Source organism: Malus domestica, chromosome 14 (genome assembly GCF_042453785.1).
Source record: "Malus domestica chromosome 14, GDT2T_hap1".
NCBI lineage: Eukaryota > Viridiplantae > Streptophyta > Magnoliopsida > Rosales > Rosaceae > Malus > Malus domestica.
The window spans coordinates 27,168,355-27,186,462 of record NC_091674.1 but is presented as its reverse complement, the minus strand read 5'-3'; the positions used below and the strand labels follow the sequence as shown (position 1 = coordinate 27,186,462).

Sequence of the window (18,108 nt, the reverse complement as noted above, 5' to 3'; positions counted from 1 at the left end):
TAATGCTTTAGCACATTCAATTACAAAGTCTCATCGACTCGTCACCAAAAGAGGCCTACAAAAAAATGTATAAATTGAGTTAGTATTCCCATTTAAGAACACCGACACCAATTAGCATGAGAGAAGGGGCGGTGAGGAGAGAGATGAGCGGCGGAGATGAGAGAGGGCAGTGAGGAGGGAAAGATGAGCGGGGGACGGGGCGTTTGAGACTCTGAGTCTAGCTCAGAGATTGAAAATTTAGGGTTTTTATTTTATTTTTTAAAATTTTACATATATTAAATTAAATGGGTAAATAGATACCCGTTATAACCGCAGGTAATACTCATAACCGTTCATTTAAATTTCACGGATAAACCGTTATACCCATAACCATAACCATGAACTTTAAATGGACGGGTAACCACGGTTACCCAAACCCATGAATATTTTGCCCATCCCTAATTGCAATTGGTAAATACAATGATTTTGCTGTTATGCTGCAAGGCTTACAGGAACAGGCAAACATCTTATTATCGGTCCCTACTGCCACGCTTGCACATTTCCTAAACCATTCATGCGTCTCGAAATCGTTTCTGTTTTGAGGTCAGTAGGGAGCTTGCTCCACCACTTCTCGAAGGTGGACGACTTCAGCAACACATCCGTACCGATCAACCCGTCCTGAATCCATTTTCCTACTTGCTCCTGAACTCTCAAAACCCTCTCCCTTTCGCCGTACACCGCCGCGAAGTTTCCTGAAAGCTTGTGCAACTCCTCCACATCTGCCCAGAAGCAGGACTCCCCGCATGAACCAGATTGCAGTTTCTGTTCGTGCTCGAGCCATCTTTGCATGCATTTGTATCGCTTTGGCCTGCCTTTCTTCATATAGGGTCCTGTGTCTTCGTCCTTGGAGTGCCTGTAGTAGTTAGCAACATCGAGAGGCTCGACAAGGCGGCGAAACCTGGTTCCTAGATTTATCCACTCCTTCGTAGCCTCGAGTTCATCGGGAAGGTCGTATCTTTTCAACATCTCAATGATCTCATCCCATATACCTGTTAGCTCAATCCTGCTCAAATTAGCCTTGAAATCTGTCTTGTCTTTATGAATTTTGAAGGCGTCGTAATATCCGACAGTGTGCTCGCATAAGGCTCGGTACTCTTCGATTACTTTCAAATGTTTCCTGATCATCTCCATTTTTGAACTTACTTTTTCCTGGTTTCTTCGTTTTTGCTTCTCGAATTCTCCCGCTGCACGAAGGCATAATCTAGCCTTTTCGCTCTGCGATTTTAGACATCGTTAGAATGTATTATTTTGAAAAGAAGCAAATATAGTATCGTTGAAACGAAAAGAGTACTTACCAAGCCAAGGTCATCAAAGAAACCATCTGAGGCTAAGGGGAGCGTTTCTAGGTTATCATCACAAGTCACACTCTGCATGTCCAAGCTGCCTTCAAGCTCATTCTCGTAGGCCAAATGCTCCTTTAGGCATTTAAGCACGATCGTTGCCCATTCAGTTTCGCTGCTCGATTGACACGAGTAGAACAAGACTTGCAGCACAGCTTCAGGGTTTTTCATAAGAACCAAATTCCCGTTCCCGGTACAAAAAATGTAAGTTCCAAAAGGTTTGTATGGGCTTAGCTTAACGAACTTTTTTACAGTTTCTAGTAATAGGTTGGTACTCCCCTGCAGTTTGGAGGCAGCATGAGTTGTAAGAGATGCTGCATTTCTCATCACATTTGTAAACAAACGGAAGGCCTCCACGGATGATCCAATTGATTCACTCGCGTAAGCGGGGGATTTTGGATCGAAGAAGGGGAGGATCCTCTCGAATTCATGTTGAATCGACGAGAGCGGAGCAAGCAAAATTCTAGGGACAATGTCATATCTCTTGACAAAATGTATGAAGTATTGAGACCAATTTTCTCTCCTAACGGCATGGGAAATAATATGGTTACCAATAAGGGGAGATCCGAATGTCACACAGAAAAATGTTCCATTGCTTTGTTTCGGATAATTTTCCAAGCACCAGATTGTGGTCAGCACAGCAGTTGCTCCGCCGGTAGAGTGGCCGGTAAATACTATTCTCTTCTTTTCATTGATAGCCTCTTGCACCTGAGAGAAATAGGAATGAAAGACCATCTGAATTACGAATTAATTAACATCCTGCAACACATTATATAGGGGCCTACTAAAGCATAGCCAAAGGTGTAGGGTTTTATTATAAGGGTTGTGACATCCACAAACTCATTTATACTTTTTATACATCTTTCTAATTTTCAACCGTTGGGTCAGATGAATTGAAAAATATAAATGACAGAAATCTACGAGGAGTGTGTGAAAAGTAAAAAGGGGTATATGAATAGCACACCCCAACTATACAACGTCTCAGTGTTATTAGGCTAGTAAACTACGAAAAACGCATTGAAAACTGTACATTTTATACAACTTAAATGGCTCATCGAGAGGAAAAATCCCTCTACTATTCACTTGTTATGTTCTAGCTGATTCTTAATTGCATAAATGCTTTGGCGCCCTCCTCATATAAAATCGGAAAGCTAATTTTCCAAAGTATTGGATTTGAAGCGTTTTTCTTTAAATCATAATGCTATTAAGTCCTTATACATGAAAAATCCGCATTAGTTTTGGCACTTATATATTATTTTCATCATGAGTACACTCATTTATATTTTGTGTTTAGTATAAAAATATGATTTTTCGTTAAAAGTGAACAGTATCTGAGAGTTTTTTATTCAAGTTTCCTAGACAATTTAATGAAAATAACTTGAAAACTTTGAATTTTAACGATAAGGAAAAAATAAAGGGTAAAGTGTATAATTCCAGAATTAATTTTTTAATGTAAAAATATGATTTTTCGTTAAAATAAACAATAGTAAAGAATAAAAATGATGATCAAGCTAACATGTTTTCCACTTTACAAAGGTTGGGAGAACGTCTATAATCCGCAACATTACTCTTGCTTTGCAAAAAAGTTGTTTTCACGACTGGCAACATTTCTATTGCGCTCGCCCTCAACTATAGTGTATAGCAAATGAATAAAAATAACAAATACCTTATTTTTAAGCTGGGAATTCTGCAATAGATGTTCAAACTTTTGCAGAAAGGCTTGGTTGAAACTTGCAGTTGCAAAATCTTGGTGCTCATCAGGTCCTGCAGCTTCATCATAATAACCTACGCTTTTCATGGAAGGAAAGAGTGAAAGTTGGATCTTTTTGTCCCCAAAAGCACTTTCTACAGAAGCCCAACTCTCCACAGACCAAGATCCTGGGAAGCTGAAAACAACATCTGATGATCCTGCAGCAAATTTTTCGACACGAAACAGATCATCTGGGAATTTGTGCGCCTGGAAGGAAAGATAACAGCTTTTCTTGATAAGCTCCTCACTTATACTCAACATCTCTCCAAGCCTTTCACTACCCATTTTTCTGAATTATGGTATTTTTGGTGTTTTTTCTTCGTTCTGGTTTTTTGATGATTTGATATGGGTATTGCGGCTCGGAGATGGTGGGATGGATGAAGAAATTACAAGGATACCCCTGAAGCATTGACCAAAGACTTGGCCTTCTGGTTTTTGGAGGAATTCTTGATTCCATCCAAAGCACCTCGTCATCCGTAATCCCACACACACAATCAAGAACAACCGTGTTTTTATTGAGGTCCACCAAAAGCCCGCTTAGTTGCGAGTAGGTGTGCAGATGACGTGGTCTTCCATGCGTATACAATAAATTAATAGTTACTTTCATTTTGTTTTTTTAAGTAAATTGTATCAACGGTCTCTTAATTTTAACTTAATTAAAATAATAATTCTTTAACTAAATCCATTACCATTAGACCCTCAACTCATCAAAACATGCAGCTATGGTCTCTCAACTTTAACTCAATTGTAGCAATGGTCCCTCAACTTTAGTCCAATTGTAACAATGGTCATTCCAACATAACTCATTTTGATAAAATTCTGACGAAGTTGATGAAAATGACCATAGCTACACGTTATGATGAGTTGAGGGACCCTAATTGTGGCAATGTTTCTTTCAACATAACTTATTTTGACAAAATTCTAACGAAGTTGACGAAAATGACTATAACTACATATTTTGATGAGTTGAGGGATCAATGATTATAAATTTTTAGTTAAGAGACTATTGCTCTAATTTAATTAAAATTTAGAGATCATTATTACAATTTACTTCAAAAAATATTTTATGAATAACGTGATCGAGATATGAGATATCGTAATCCAAGTTTCTATTGCCTTTAAACAATTATTGCTTGACGTGGTTGACGGGGCTTGACTTGCTGTACTTCACCTGTGAGTCAACCACAACTTCTAGGAACTATAGCTCTTCGAACTAAGATTATTTCCCTTTCTCTTTTTATTTCCTTTCCTTTCTTGTTTTCACATTCTCTATTTTATTTTTCTTTTTCTATAAAAAATTAATTTAAGATGTTAACGTGATTTAACCGTAACCGTTCAAATAGGAGGAGATGGAAGGAGACGGAAAAAAAAGAGGGAAGAAAATCTTACTCCTTAGTTGTTGTAACTTCATTCTTTCTTGATTTGCAGGAAATTATGTTTGCTCTGTCGATTTGGAAATTTACTGTGAAATTGAGCTACAAGGAATCTGTGGTAAGACACTGGTTTTGTTTTTTTTTATTTTTTTTATTTTTATTTTTATTTTTTATTTTTTATTGTTGGTTTAGTGTTCTTTGCGTTCTATTTTTAATTAAAAAGTTGTTTCCGGTTTAATTTGTGGAAAATGCATTGTAGTTAAGTAATCTGATTTCTCTTTTTTCATCAACGCTATTAGCACCTATTTAAACTCGTATATTATTGTGGTACTTTTTAAGTGTATAATTACGTCCATCCATATCCACAGAGATATTTTCAATGTGCTAAAAACACGATCGGTTACACCAAGTGTAATAATACATTTGGTTGAAAACTTGAAAAAAAAAAATCTCAACCGATTGTATAATAATATTTGATATATCAAACTGTGTTTCTGAACACACTGAAAAATTTCTACACATATATCGAGCCACACAAACTCAACACGTGTGTTTCTGCGACCCTTCTGGTTGCCTTAAAAAAAGGGGTGTGCTATCCACACACCCCAAATTACTTCTCACACACCCCTTGTTAATTTTTGTCCGTTGATCTTCTTCAATTAATCCGATCCAACGGCCGAAAATTAGAAGGGTGTGTGAGAAGTAAAATCGGGTGTGCGGATATCACAACCCTAAAAAAATTATGAATGTTATTTGTAATGTAGCATTCATTGCATATCTGGAACCAAAACTATTACAATGAGAACTGTAATGATTGGACGATCACAAATGAAAACTACACCAAAACAAAACACAGATACAACAAACACCGAATAATGGGGAGCGGATTCGAACTCGTGTGCATAGTGGACTATTACAAGTGAAAACAAAGCAAAACACAGATAGTACAACAAACACCAAATTATGGAGAGCGAATTTGAACTTGGGTGCAGAACGGAAGTAGGCAAATTGCCTTAGCCAACTCGGCTACGCCCCTCATCCGTCCTCTTATTATCACTTCGTACTACTACACCTGCATACTTCCTGAACCATTCATGAGTCCCAAAATCGGGTTTGTTTTGAGGTCATTGGGGAGTTTGCTCCACCATTGCTGGAAGGTTGATGACTTCAACACATCCTCGCGGAGAACCCCGTCCTGAATCCATTGTCCTACTTGTCTCTGAAGTTTCAAGACCCTCTCTTTCTCCTTGTTCACCGCCGGGAGATCACCAGAAAGTTTGTGCAACTCCTCCAACTCTGCCCAAAAGCAGGACTCCCCCCGGGAACCTGCTGGCAGTTTTAGTTTGTGCTCGAGCCATCTTTGTGTGTATTTGTAACGCTTTGGCCTGCCTCTCTTCATATAGACTCCGGTATCTTCGCCCTTTGCGTGTCTGTAGAAGTTAGCAATGTCAAGAGGCTCGACAAGGTGGCGAAATTCAGTTCCAAGCTCTACCCAATCTGATATAGCCTCAAATTCATCGGGAAGATCATATTTTTTCAGCATTTCGGTAATCTCATCCCATATGGCTGCAAGCACAAGCCTTGTCACATTTGCTTCGAAATCATTTTTGTTCTTTTGAAGCTTGAACGCGTCGTAGTATCCCTCATTGTGCTCGTAATAGTCTCGGTAGTCTTGCAGTTTTTTCATTTCTATCTTCATTTCTTCCTTTTTTGAATCAAATTTGCCCTTGTTTTTTTGTTTTTGCTCCTCGAATACTCCCGCTGCACGAAGGCATTGTCTAGCTCTTGCACTCTGCAATGTTACAAGAAAAATATCAGACCATGTTAAAGACCCCAAGCAATAAAACATAGGGCCCATGTGATAACCATTTAATTTTTATTTTCAAGTACAAATGGATATCGGGAAAAAAGTACTTACCAGGCCAAGGTCATCAAAGATACCATCTGAGGCTAAGGCGACCGTTTCTAAGTGATCGTCATAAGTCACACTCTGCATGTCCAAGCTGTCTTCAAGTTCCTTTTTGTATCCCAAATGCTGGTTCAAGCATTTACTGGCGATTGTTCCCCATTCATCTTCCTTGCTTAATTGACAAGTAAAGAACAAGAGTTGCAACACAGCTTCAGGGTTTTTCAAGACAACCAGCTTTCCATTCCCGGTACAGAAAATATAAGTGCCGAAAGGTTTGTAAGGGCTTAGCTCAAGGAAATTCTCTACAGTTTCGAGTAATAGATTTGGACTCCCCATTAGTTTAGAGGCTGCACTGCTTGCAACAGATGATGCATTGCTCATCACATTTGTAAACAATTGCAAGGCCTCCGGGGATGATCCAATCGATTGACTCGCGTAGTTGGGGGAATATGGATCGAAGAAGGGGATGATTTTCTCGAATTCTTGACGAATGGATGAGAGAGGAGCAAGCAGAATTCGAGGGACAATGTCACACCTCATAACAAAATTTATGAAGTATTGAGACCAATTTTCTCTCCTAAGAGCATGAGAAATAAGGTGGTCACCAATAAGGGGAGATCCGAAGGTCACACAGAAGAATGATCCATTTTTTGCATTCGGGAAATTTTCCAAGAACCAGATTGTGGCAAGCGCAGCGATTGCGCCGCCGACAGAGTGGCCGGTAAATATTATTCTCATCCCTAGATTGATAGCCTCTTGCACCTGACAAAATTAAGAGTAGATGAGAACACTTGAATTACAAATGAATTGGCCTGCAACACATCATACATATATGCCCTCAAACTTCACTGTAACATGCTCAACCTAAATCCGACCTGTTAACTAGAATTACCTACCCTCTAACACACCAACAAAATTCAAGATCAAATTCAAACAACACACCTTAGCTATCAGCTGGGAATTCTCCAACACATGTTTAAATTTGTTAAGAAATGCTTGGTTGATAGTTGCAGTTGCCAAGTCTTTCTCTTCTGGCTTTCCAGCTGGATCATAGTTCCCGACACTTCTCAAGGAAGGAAAGAATTTGAGATCGGCTTTTGCTTCTCCAAAAGCACCACCTCCAGAATAATAACTCTCCACGGACGAAGATCCTGCAGGAAAGCTGAAAACAACATCTGATGGTCCAGATTGCTTCACAAGAAACAGCTCACCTGGTGATTTCTGAGCATTCAAGGACAAGCTTTCCAGTATAAGCTCTTCACTGATATTCAACCTCTCTCCAAGCCTTTCATCAGCCATTTTTCTGAATTTTGTAATTTTTGGTATTTTTCTGGGTTGGGATGCTCTTTGCTTTGCTTTGGGCTTGCTTTAAAGAGAAGGGTTGAAGATGGTGAGGTGGATCGGAAATTACATAAATATCCTTGAGGATTGACCAAGACTTTTAGGTCTACAATTTCCAGGAACCAGTCCTGAATGTGATTAGTTTTGGTTTATATCATTAGCTCAAGTCTTACTTGGAAGATACTGCAGGAAAGATTAGATTAATGCCTTATTTAATTTTGTTGCTTTGTTGCAAGGTCCTTGCCTTCCATTTTCTTTGAATGTTCCTTTCTTTTGCCTTGTTTTCTTCTCTTGCACTCCTCCTATTTTTCGCTGTTTTTTTATTTGTTCAATTTACAAGCTAAATAAATAGTGAGAAAAAAGACCGTGGTATTCACTATAAACAAGTAATAAACCACGATGTGTACAGGAATAATTTTGTCGATTTAGTCTCTCCAATGCCTTTTTTAATTAAATATTATTTAACTTGCTCTGTTTTGTATGTATCCGTCCAGTCTCTTTTCATGAAGAAATTTTTTATTGTGATCGTAACACGAGTGTTATATCACGTGTTTTTATAAAAATGGTGGGAAATTTTATTTTTAAAGTTATTAATTTTTTGATACACATATCACACCATTTATATAATGATACGTGGTGTACTATTCCGTATTCCCGTATCAATGAAAAATCTATTATTGCCATGGCTTTGGGCAGTTGTTTTGTGATTTCAAGGCCCTTGCCTTGCACTTTCCTTGAAGGTTCTGTTCCTATTGACTTTTGGGGAATGTCACCCTTTGCTTTGCAGATGTGCAATTTTCTGTGAAATTGAGCAAGAGTGAACGGAAGACTTCTGGTTTTTTTATTGTCGGTAGGTGACTAAATATATTGAGAAATCGACGTATGTATTGGAGTTTACTGTCGTTTTAGCGTCCAACTAGTTCAATTTTTTATTAGAAGTTTGTAAATGGCTTTATGCGTATTTCAGAGATTTTAATAGATTTTTTTTTAAATACAGACTTCAAAAAGTTTTAATAAACTCTACAATTCTATATAAATTTTCGTAAATTTATATGGATTTCTATTATCAATTTGTATGATTTCTTTTATGAATTTATTAAATTTTGAAACAATTGGAAATCACACTCAGTGGCGTCAGGTCATTTTTTAATGGAACCCTACGATTGGAATTAAAACTCCCTCATCACACCGCACGCGGAAGCACTCGCCTCTCGCAAAGGAGAGCAAGAGTAGAATAATATTTCAAGAACCTTTCAGTAAATTGATAGAATAAATATTACTATTGAGAATGAATCCCAAACCACCCCCCACCCCCTGCCCGCCCAACTAATGAAATGATGGACCTTACATGTACTTATACGTAATTAAGCTATTCCTCATATTGTCAATTAGATTCTTGGTGGAGCTTTGACTTTCTCCAATTACTTTATATGGAGGTTAAGACAGCTTATTGGGTTGAGAGAGAATGTGAGCTTCTGAATTTTTATGTCTTTCATAAATAGATTCGTTAGTTGGTCCTATGCTCGATTTACCCTTCCTTACTGTGTGTGTATATAATATCGTTTGTAATTTTTTGTGAACCTCAAAATCAATTGTAACTTTTTCATTCAAATTTACTTCCTTCGGAATTGAATTCCAAAATATTTGAGACATGTGGATAAAGATGGAGAGAGGTGGGCGTGGTGAGAGAGAACTAGAGAAGCTTGAAAAGAAATTTTAGGGGTGAAGATGAGATTCTTTATGCCCAGTTTGGTATTGCTTTTTTCCACCAAAAATTGTTTCACTTAAAAGTTAAGCAGTAACAAAGTGTTAAAAATAAAATAGATTGCTTATTGTAAAAGCAATGATCTCCAGATAAAAACTTTTAAAAGCAGCATGTAAGTTGCTTTAATAAAAAGCGGAGTTGAACCTTTAGAATATCTTTAATTCCTGTAATAAGCTCATTTATTTTAAACAATGACTTCATTTATCCTTCTAGACACTGCTTTTACACTGTTTTTCATACTCACAACACTTTTGAAAATATAGTTTTGTGAACACAGAAAATTCCTGAAACGAAAGAGACAAGAACAAACGTGCACAAACAAATATTTGTATTTGATAGTTTTGGGTTACAATCTCTCTCTATTTTGATCCTCTGATTCGATCTCCGTAAGGTGTTGATTTGTGGGATGTGCGATTGATCCAAGGGCCGTCGAGGCTTGATCTTGGATGAACGAGGATGAACGGATCTTCAAGGGCTTTTGGGCTTGATCTTGAAGAATGGTGATTGACGGATCTTCAAAGGCTTTTGGGCTTGATCTTGAAGAACAGTGATGAATGGATTTCCGAGGGCTTTTGGGCTTGAACTCGAAGAACAGTGACGAACGGATCTTCGAGAGCTTTTGGGCTTGAACGGATCTTCGAGGGCTTTTGGGCTTGATCTCGAAGAACGGTGATGAACGATGAACGCTTTCTTCAAGGGCCGTCGAGGCTTGGACTTGATGAACAGAGATGAGCGGATTCGTTGATGTTGTCAATCCAAAGGGGCCGTTGGGGCTTGATCCTTGAGGATGAACAGTTGATGAATGGATTTCCGAGGGCTTTTGGGCTTGAACTCGAAGAACAGTGACGAACGGATCTTCGAGAGCTTTTGGGCTTGAACGGATCTTCGAGGGCTTTTGGGCTTGATCTCGAAGAACGGTGATGAACGATGAACGCTTTCTTCAAGGGCCGTCGAGGCTTGGACTTGATGAACAGAGATGAGCGGATTCGTTGATGTTGTCAATCCAAAGGGGCCGTTGGGGCTTGATCCTTGAGGATGAACAGTTGATGAACGATGAACACTTTCTCCAAGGGGCTGTTGAGGCTTGGGCTTGAAGGTGGATGATTGTTGATCCAAGGGCCGTCGGGGCTTGATCTTGGAAGAACGATGAACGAAGAACGAAGAAGGCTTTCTTGATTCTTCGGAAACCTGGATGCTTGAAAGCTTCGGAGTTTCAGAGCTTCAGAGCTTCCGAGCTTTAAGGTGTAATGTGAATTGGTCCCCTAAAAATGAATGAAATGGGCTTGTATTTATAGAATTTTCCAAGGCCTAATTTTGAATATAATATTCCAGATGAAATAAGTCGTTTCTGCCAGGCGTTGACACGTGTCCTATTTGATGACTTTTCCAACTCATTTCAATTTTCGTTGAGTCACACGCTACGTGTAAAATTTATGTAATACATGAGCGTTGACACTTTGATTTATCGGTCAACATTTATTTACGAAATTTCGATGTCTACAAATGCCCCCACTTCAAGGCACGTCGTATACATGTGCTTGTCACGTGTAGGAGATGCGTTTTGAAGTCCCTTACTGTAGATGTCGATCCAAGGGCCGTCGAGGCTTGATCTTGAATTGGGCTGGAGATTTCTTCAAGGGCCATTGAGGCTTGATCTTGAATTGGGCTTGAGATTTCTTCAAGGGCCGTTGAGGCTTGATCTTGAATTGTTGTTTGAAATTTCTTCAAGGGCCGTCGATGCTTGATCTTGAAGGTTGAAATTTGACCACAAGGAGCTTCATGTGGTAGATGATCTTTGGCTTTGGTAATGGATGAATCGGCACGTATTTTGTTGCGCTTGTTGACTTTCCACAGCTTTGATCTTGAACTGGGTTGGAAGATTTTCTGGATTCCTCCAATTGTTGATTTTCCACAGCTTATTCTTGAACTAGGTTTTGATTCAAGGGTGGTAGACACTTAATCTTGAATCGGACTTGTGATTTCCTCAAGGGCCGTCGAGGCTTGATCTTGAATTTGGCTGGAAACTTCTTCAAGGGCCGTTGAGGCTTGATTCTTGAAGGTTGACTCGGACACATGGCAAGCAGGCACGAGGTAAAGGTGACAACCTGTTTCTTTGTTCAATCTTTCTAATTCACACCTGAGCAGTTTGGTCAACGGTATGATCTTCAAGATTGATGAACTCTTCTTCCAGTTGGTGACTTGATCTTTAAGGATTCGATTCAAGGGTGGTGAATCGGCACGTGCAGCCCACAACGCCTAGTAAGTCGACCCAAGAATTTGAGGGTCAAAACAAGTTCATCGTCCTCAGGCAGATGCGACATCTTCTCGAGTTCTTCATCTCGGACTCTTTCTGCTGAGTTGATTGTGCATGCTGCATTCTTCTCTGCTTGTTTCTTCAGGCAGATATGGCAGCTTCTTGAGTTCCTCAGTTCGGACTCCTTCTGCTGAGTTGACCGTGCAGACCGCATTCTTCTCTGCTTGTTCCTTCTGCACCTTGTCTCCACATGCTGCAAGGTATCATTTTCACTTGCCTTATCTGTTCTTCAGGCAGATGTGGCAGCTTCTTTGAAAGTACAGCAGCAGTGCGAAACGAGTACTCGAGAGCAGTGCTAGGTAGGCAATCAGGGAAGGGTTCCAAGCAGTCGGTTCCTTACCCGAGTTTGAGTGGAAGTTCCGACATATTGTTTTCTTTATCCTTGTCTTTGTAGGTAAGAACAAGGACAAAGGAAAGGACAGGGAGAACGCATGATATGAGATACTCTTGCTTTCTACCCTGGTGATATGAGATATTTTTGCTTTGGAGTCATTGGCTTGCCGAGGTACCCCAAGGAATAAGGAACACTGAGTGACTCGAGAGGCTTCGTTGGGAAGACATTCTCAGAGATGAAGAAAGGCTCTGTATGTCTGCCTTGCTATGGAAGGTGAAGGTGGACAGTTATAGGAAGTTCTTTAATACTTGTAGAGGTACTATTCTTTTACTCGTGTCGGCAACCGTTGGATGATTGAACAGTAAACTTCACGTGCTTTCTCCTTCACCCAAAAATCTTTCGACAAATTGTCCGTGATTTGCGCAAAGTTGAGTGTGCATATGACAGGTGATGACACGGCTGAAAAAGACTGGCGCCTCTTCGATATCTGGGATCGGCGCTTCGACAAATTGCCCGTGATTTTCGCAAAGCTGAGTTTGCGTGTGACGGGTGCCGACGCTTCTGGAAAAGCAAGATGCTTCTCCGATTTCTGAGCTTGCCTCTTCGATTTTTGAATGGCCTCTTCGAATTCTGAGCTCGCCTCTTCGATCTCTGAAATCCCGTCGAGTGCTGATTTTTTATAGAGGCATGCTGTTCGTTTCAAAGCACACTTGAATTTTTCTTGTGAAAACTCCCTTCTTGCACTTCTAAGATCTTGATTCGTCCGACCTCTTCTTTCTTCAACACTTTGAAAATGTCAGGACCCTCCGATCGTCGTTTTGACTTGAATCTTGGTGAAGAGGCAGTCCCGCCTTCTCCAGACAACATATGGCGCCCATCATTCATATCCCCTACTGGTCCTCTTACCGTTGGGGATTCGGTGATGAAGAATGATATGACCGCTGCGGTGGTGGCCCGAAACCTTGTAACTCCCAGAGATAACAGACTACTTTCCAAACGGTCTGATGAGTTGGCTGTTAAGGATTCTCTGGCTCTCAGTGTGCAGTGTGCAGGTTCTGTGTCTAATATGGCCCAACGTCTATTTGCTCGAACCCGTCAAGTTGAATCATTGGCGGCTGAAGTGATGAATCTCAAACAGGAGATTAGAGGGCTCAAGCAAGAGAATAAACAGCTGCATAAGCTCGCACATAGCTACGCGACAAACATGAAGAGGAAGATTGACCAGATGCAGGAATCTGATGGTCAGATTTTACTTGATCATCAGAGGTTTGTGGGTTTGTTCCAGCAGCATTTGCCTTCATCTTCTGGGGCTGTACCGCGTAATGAAGCTCCAAATGATCAACCCTTGGCTCCTCTTCTTCCTGGAGTTCCGCCGAGTGGTGAGGCTTCAAACAGTCAACCTCCAGCGCCTCTTATTTCTGGCGCTCTGCCGAGTGGTGAGGCGGCACCTGATCGTCCTTGAAGATCCCCTCTTGTAAATTTGATTTGATTTGATTTTTTTTTTTTTTTTTTTTTTTTTTTTTTTTTTTGTATGTATGTACAATGCAAATTTATGCAAAATTTCCAGAAAAATAAATAAAATGGACTTTATTTCTCTCAATGCAATTTTTTTTTTTTTTTTTTTTTTTTTTTGCTGTAGTGCTATGGACATATTATATAATACACATCCACACACATGCGCATACACACACATCCACCTTTTTTTCTTTTGCTTTTCGGTGGTGTTCAGATCCACCATCCCCAAATTTTCCTTTATTTTATTTATTTATTTATGTTTTTTTTTTATTTCTGCACATGGTGTTGTCCACCATCACAAAACCCTTTTTTTTTTTTTTTTTTGCATGGTGCTAGACACCAAGATCTTTTTTTTTTTTTTATTTTTTATTTTTATTTTTATTTTTTTATTATTATTTATTTTTTTTTTGCATGGTGTTGTCCACCAAGCTTCCACCATCTCCTTTATATATATATATATATATATATATATATATATATTTTATATAAATTGATGATGGGAGAGGAGTTTGCATCACAGGCTGCAGAGTTCCTTAATGAGCTTGAAGGGCGCTGCACGGTGGAGAGCTGGAGTCGCTGGAGCGAGGCTCAAGGCTGGCGTCGAGCATCTGTGAAGCTGCTAGTTGCTTGGTGCCATGGTGGAGAGTCGGCGACGACGGCGTTGCGGAGAAGGCTAAACACCGGGAAAGATAAAGCTCACACGAGAGTGCCTCACAGATCTTACAGCTAGAGAGAGGGAGTCAGCCAGCTCTAACCTCCTTGCCAAATTGCAGTACTGCCTCTTGACCATAACCTCGTAGTCGGAGATCGAAGGATCCCATGATGAAGGGCAGAAACGGGTGCAGACGGGATGAGTGGTGCAGCCTTGGGCGGAGAAGTTGCAGCGGAGGTGCGGCGTTGGGTGATGAGGATGACGGAGGAGCATGATGAAGCTTGGGCGAGCTTGAGGGCAAGCCAATGCTTGCAGACGAGGGAGCAGACGTCGCGGCTCACATTTTGTGGGAAGCGAAAGGATCACGATGGATACAGGACGATCGCAACCGTGTCACGGAGGTTGTTAGTGAAAGAAGAAAAGGCTGGCAGAAGAGGACGAGGGAGCTGGGGTGAGTCTCGACCACTTAGTGGAGCTGCCAGAGCCGATGTCTTCGATGGCGGCACTAATGGCTGAGATCTTGGTGCCTCTCTGTTAGTACCCTTCACTCCAAGCAGGTTCAGACAAGCTGCGATAACGATGTAAGCTGTGTACCACGTCCAACCGTACCAACCTTAATGGAAGACATGGTGACAGACACGTGAAGGTCTTGTCTACCGTTGATGGGTTCCATCATGGTAATGTAACGAGATCTCTCCACATTCTGAGTTGGGTCTTGGTAGGTGGCGATGTAGGCCGAGAATGGCTGGGAGAAGAAGATGATGCATGTGCCGTGGGGAATGACACCTTTCCAGGTAGAGTTACAAACGGGGCAGACGAGGCTGTCATGAGGAAAGCTCGAGGGATCCAATCGCGATCCGGATTCGAACAGAACCCACACTTTTCAGCACACTCATCGACTCTCTGCAATGAAAGTTTTACTTGAACTTCTGGTTGCGCAGCTGTGGTTATTGTTCTCACGGTGGAGAAGAAGAAAGTGAACTGATCTTTACCGCTGCAAGGAGGATGTCTGCTTCGAGGGAGAAAGGACCTGGAGCTCCGGGGCAGACATAGACCCGCTTCTGTACTTCTTTGCTCGTCCGCTGCTTCAGCTTCCACGGCAAGTTGTGGCTCCGCCAGTCGAGCTACAAGTTCTGGTCTCGCTGAAAGCCTTTGCTGCAGATCTCGTCCACCAAACGGTTCGTAGCAAGCAGAGTCGTCGGCGACGGCGCGATCACCTCCGCTTCGAGATTTGGCATTCTGGGAAGGTTTTACTACCTCTAGCAAGAAGGTCTTGGTTCGAGGTAGAAAGAGGAGGATGCGTCGTTTGTGCGGCGCAGTAAACACCAATCGCCGGAGAACTACCCCAGAGTCGTGGGTTTGAATCTTCCCAACTCTCGGCTTCTGGGTTCCATTCCTGCCAACCTCGGTATGGTCGAACACCTTCAAAATCTCGATCTTTCCCACAATCCCCTCAACGAGTCGCTTCCACAGTCGCTCTTCAACGCCATGGTGCTTCGGGTTCTTGATTTGTTGTACAATTTGATCTCTTGCGAGTTGCCCAGCGGGTTCGAATCTGATCAACGGCCCTCTGCCATCTGATTTAGGCGCATGCGAGACGTTTGGAGATAGTGGCGGCGGAGATGAAGGCTTGGATCCAAGTGAGGATGGGCTTTGAGAGCCGGACCCGGATTTGTAGCTGGTGGACTTGGGTGTCACTTGGGCCTGGATGGCCTCCTTTTGATAGCTTTTGATAGGCTTGCTGCTGATGCATATATATATATATATATATATATATATGTATGTATATGTATGTAAAAGAAATCTTTTTTTTTTTTTTTTTTTTTGTAATAAAATTAACTCTATTTAATAAACATTTTTTTTTTTTTTTAATTTTGATGTGACTGAACTTGAAATTGAATATTCAAGCTGCCTACGTACCCTTCCAAAGAAGGAGATCAAGTCAAAACGTAGTTCAAAATACATACATATATTTGGTATTTTTTTTGTGCCGTTTGCAGTTTTAACTCATGCAGGCAATGAGTGTTGGTGCCATGTTGCAGTTTCAGCTCGTGCAGGCAAGGAGCATTTGGTGTCGTGTTGCAGTTTCAGCTCGTGCAGACAAGGAGCGTTGGTGTTGCCTTTTATGCTCGTGCAGACCAGGAGCATTGTGCCGTGCAGTTTAGGCTCGTGCAGGCGAGGAGCTTTGGTTCGTGCAGTTTAGGCTCGTGCGAACAAGGAGCATAGTGCCATGCAGTTTAGGCTCGTGCGGGCGAGGAGCCTTGTGTCTTGCAGTTTAGGCTCTTACAGACAATGAGCTTTGGTGAATTCGTCAAGCAATTTTGGAGAGGCGTTCCTCACAATCTTCATAGCAAGGAGCCTTGACCGAGTGATTGAAGAAGTCTTCGGGCAAGAAATCACGCATCGTGATGGGGATGGACGATCTATATGTCGAAATTTCATCATCTTCAACACGTTCACGTTGCTTCGAAGGTTGACAAGAGCTGCTTTGCCCTCTTTCCGATTGGCGAACATGTGGAGGAGACGTATGCTTCTTGTGCAATTTCTTAGGAGTGACTTGAGTCCATCCTTCAACTTTGCTTGTCTTGGAGGATGCCCCCAGCGGTTGAGGTGAAAACTTTGAGTCGGAAGAGCCGGAAGTGAAAGTGGTATAGTTTGACTTCACCACATCGTCAAGATCTAGCTCGATGATTCCTTTCTGAGCCAGCTTCATGATGAGATCTTTCAGCACGAAGCACTTTTCTGTCGGATGACTGATGAAGCGGTGGAATTTACAGTATCTTGGACTGTCAGTACGATTCATCTCTTCTGGCCGTCTGCACTCAGGCAAGCCGATCACCTTCTTTTCCAGCAAGTCTTCTAACATGGCAACCACATCAGAGTCGGGGAATGGATAAGTTTTCTCCTCAAGCTCCTTCAAAGTGCGTCTACGCATCTCTTGATCACGAAAGCCTTCGGCTTGAATCGCCTTGCCTCGTGTGGAGATTTTGACGGGAGCTGTGTTGACCGTCATCGCTTCCTTGGTGGGTTTCCATGCAACCTTTTCCACCTTTGTCCCAAGAACTTTGTCGTTCTTGTAGTCGGCGATCGGTTCTTTCTTCCCATGATGGGCGATGCTCAACTCCATGTCATGGGCGCGAGTGGCCAATTCCTCAAAGGTCCGCGGTTTAATGCCTTGAAGGATGTATTGCAAACCCCATTGCATGCCTTGGATGCACATCTCGATTGAAGAGGTTTCTGAGAGCCTGTCTTTACAGTCGAGGCTTAGAGTGCGCCATCTGTTGATGTAGTCAATGACTGGCTCGTCCTTCCACTGCTTTGTGCTCGTTAGCTCTAGCATGCTCACAGTGCGGCGGGTACTATAGAAGCGGTTGAGGAATTCCCGCTCTAACTGCTCCCAGCTGTTGATGGACTCAGGCTCTAGGTCTGTGTACCACTCAAAGGCGTTTCCTTTCAGCGAGCGCACAAACTGCTTGGCGAGGTAATCCCCTTCGGTTCCTGCGTTGTTGCAAGTTTCAACGAAGTGGGCAACGTGCTGTTTCGGGTTTCCCTTTCCATCAAATTGCATGAACTTTGGTGGTTGATATCCCCTCGGCATCTTTAGGGCATCAATCTTCTTGGAATAGGGCTTCGAGTAGAACAAGGAGGTATGTGAGCTCCCTTCGTACTGTGCCTTGATGGTATTGGTGATCATCTCCTGCAGCTGCTGGATAGAAAGAGATGCCATGAGTGCCGCTGCTTGGTCTGGCTCCGGCTTCGCATCGTTTTTCTCCACC

The 18,108-nt window shown here is 41.7% G+C and overlaps 2 protein-coding genes across 2 annotated transcripts; both read right to left on the bottom strand.

Moving 5' to 3' along the window:
• Positions 1–316: 316 nt before the first annotated feature.
• Positions 317–3,732, bottom strand: LOC103455264 (protein EDS1-like). The gene is made up of 3 exons (XM_008394859.4): positions 3,046–3,732; positions 1,335–2,087; positions 317–1,254 (listed from the first exon to the last, which is right to left on the bottom strand). Exons 1-3 carry the CDS (start codon positions 3,412–3,414, stop codon positions 520–522), a joined length of 1,857 nt encoding a protein of 618 aa, XP_008393081.2. The 5' UTR covers positions 3,415–3,732; the 3' UTR covers positions 317–519.
• Positions 3,733–5,251: 1,519 nt separating this feature from the next.
• Positions 5,252–8,066, bottom strand: LOC103415247 (protein EDS1L-like). Its single transcript, XM_008353585.4, has 3 exons — positions 7,354–8,066; positions 6,421–7,173; positions 5,252–6,294 (listed from the first exon to the last, which is right to left on the bottom strand). Exons 1-3 carry the CDS (start codon positions 7,708–7,710, stop codon positions 5,569–5,571), a joined length of 1,836 nt encoding a protein of 611 aa, XP_008351807.2. The 5' UTR covers positions 7,711–8,066; the 3' UTR covers positions 5,252–5,568.
• Positions 8,067–18,108: the final 10,042 nt, after the last annotated feature.

What these genes read in the sequence shown, in the direction of transcription:
- LOC103455264 (XM_008394859.4), bottom strand. Translation starts at nt 3,414, where the DNA reads ATGGGTAGTGAAAGGCTTGGAGAGATGTTGAGTATAAGTGAGGAGCTT. An exon ending in ATTCCCAGCTTAAAAATAAG is followed by an intron (nt 2,088 to 3,045) that starts GTATTTGTTATT and finishes TATTTCTCTCAG; the next exon opens with GTGCAAGAGGCTATCAATGA. An exon ending in TCTTTGATGACCTTGGCTTG is followed by an intron (nt 1,255 to 1,334) that starts GTAAGTACTCTT and finishes CTAAAATCGCAG; the next exon opens with AGCGAAAAGGCTAGATTATG.
- LOC103415247 (XM_008353585.4), bottom strand. Translation starts at nt 7,710, where the DNA reads ATGGCTGATGAAAGGCTTGGAGAGAGGTTGAATATCAGTGAAGAGCTT. An exon ending in ATTCCCAGCTGATAGCTAAG is followed by an intron (nt 7,174 to 7,353) that starts GTGTGTTGTTTG and finishes TAATTTTGTCAG; the next exon opens with GTGCAAGAGGCTATCAATCT. An exon ending in TCTTTGATGACCTTGGCCTG is followed by an intron (nt 6,295 to 6,420) that starts GTAAGTACTTTT and finishes GTAACATTGCAG; the next exon opens with AGTGCAAGAGCTAGACAATG.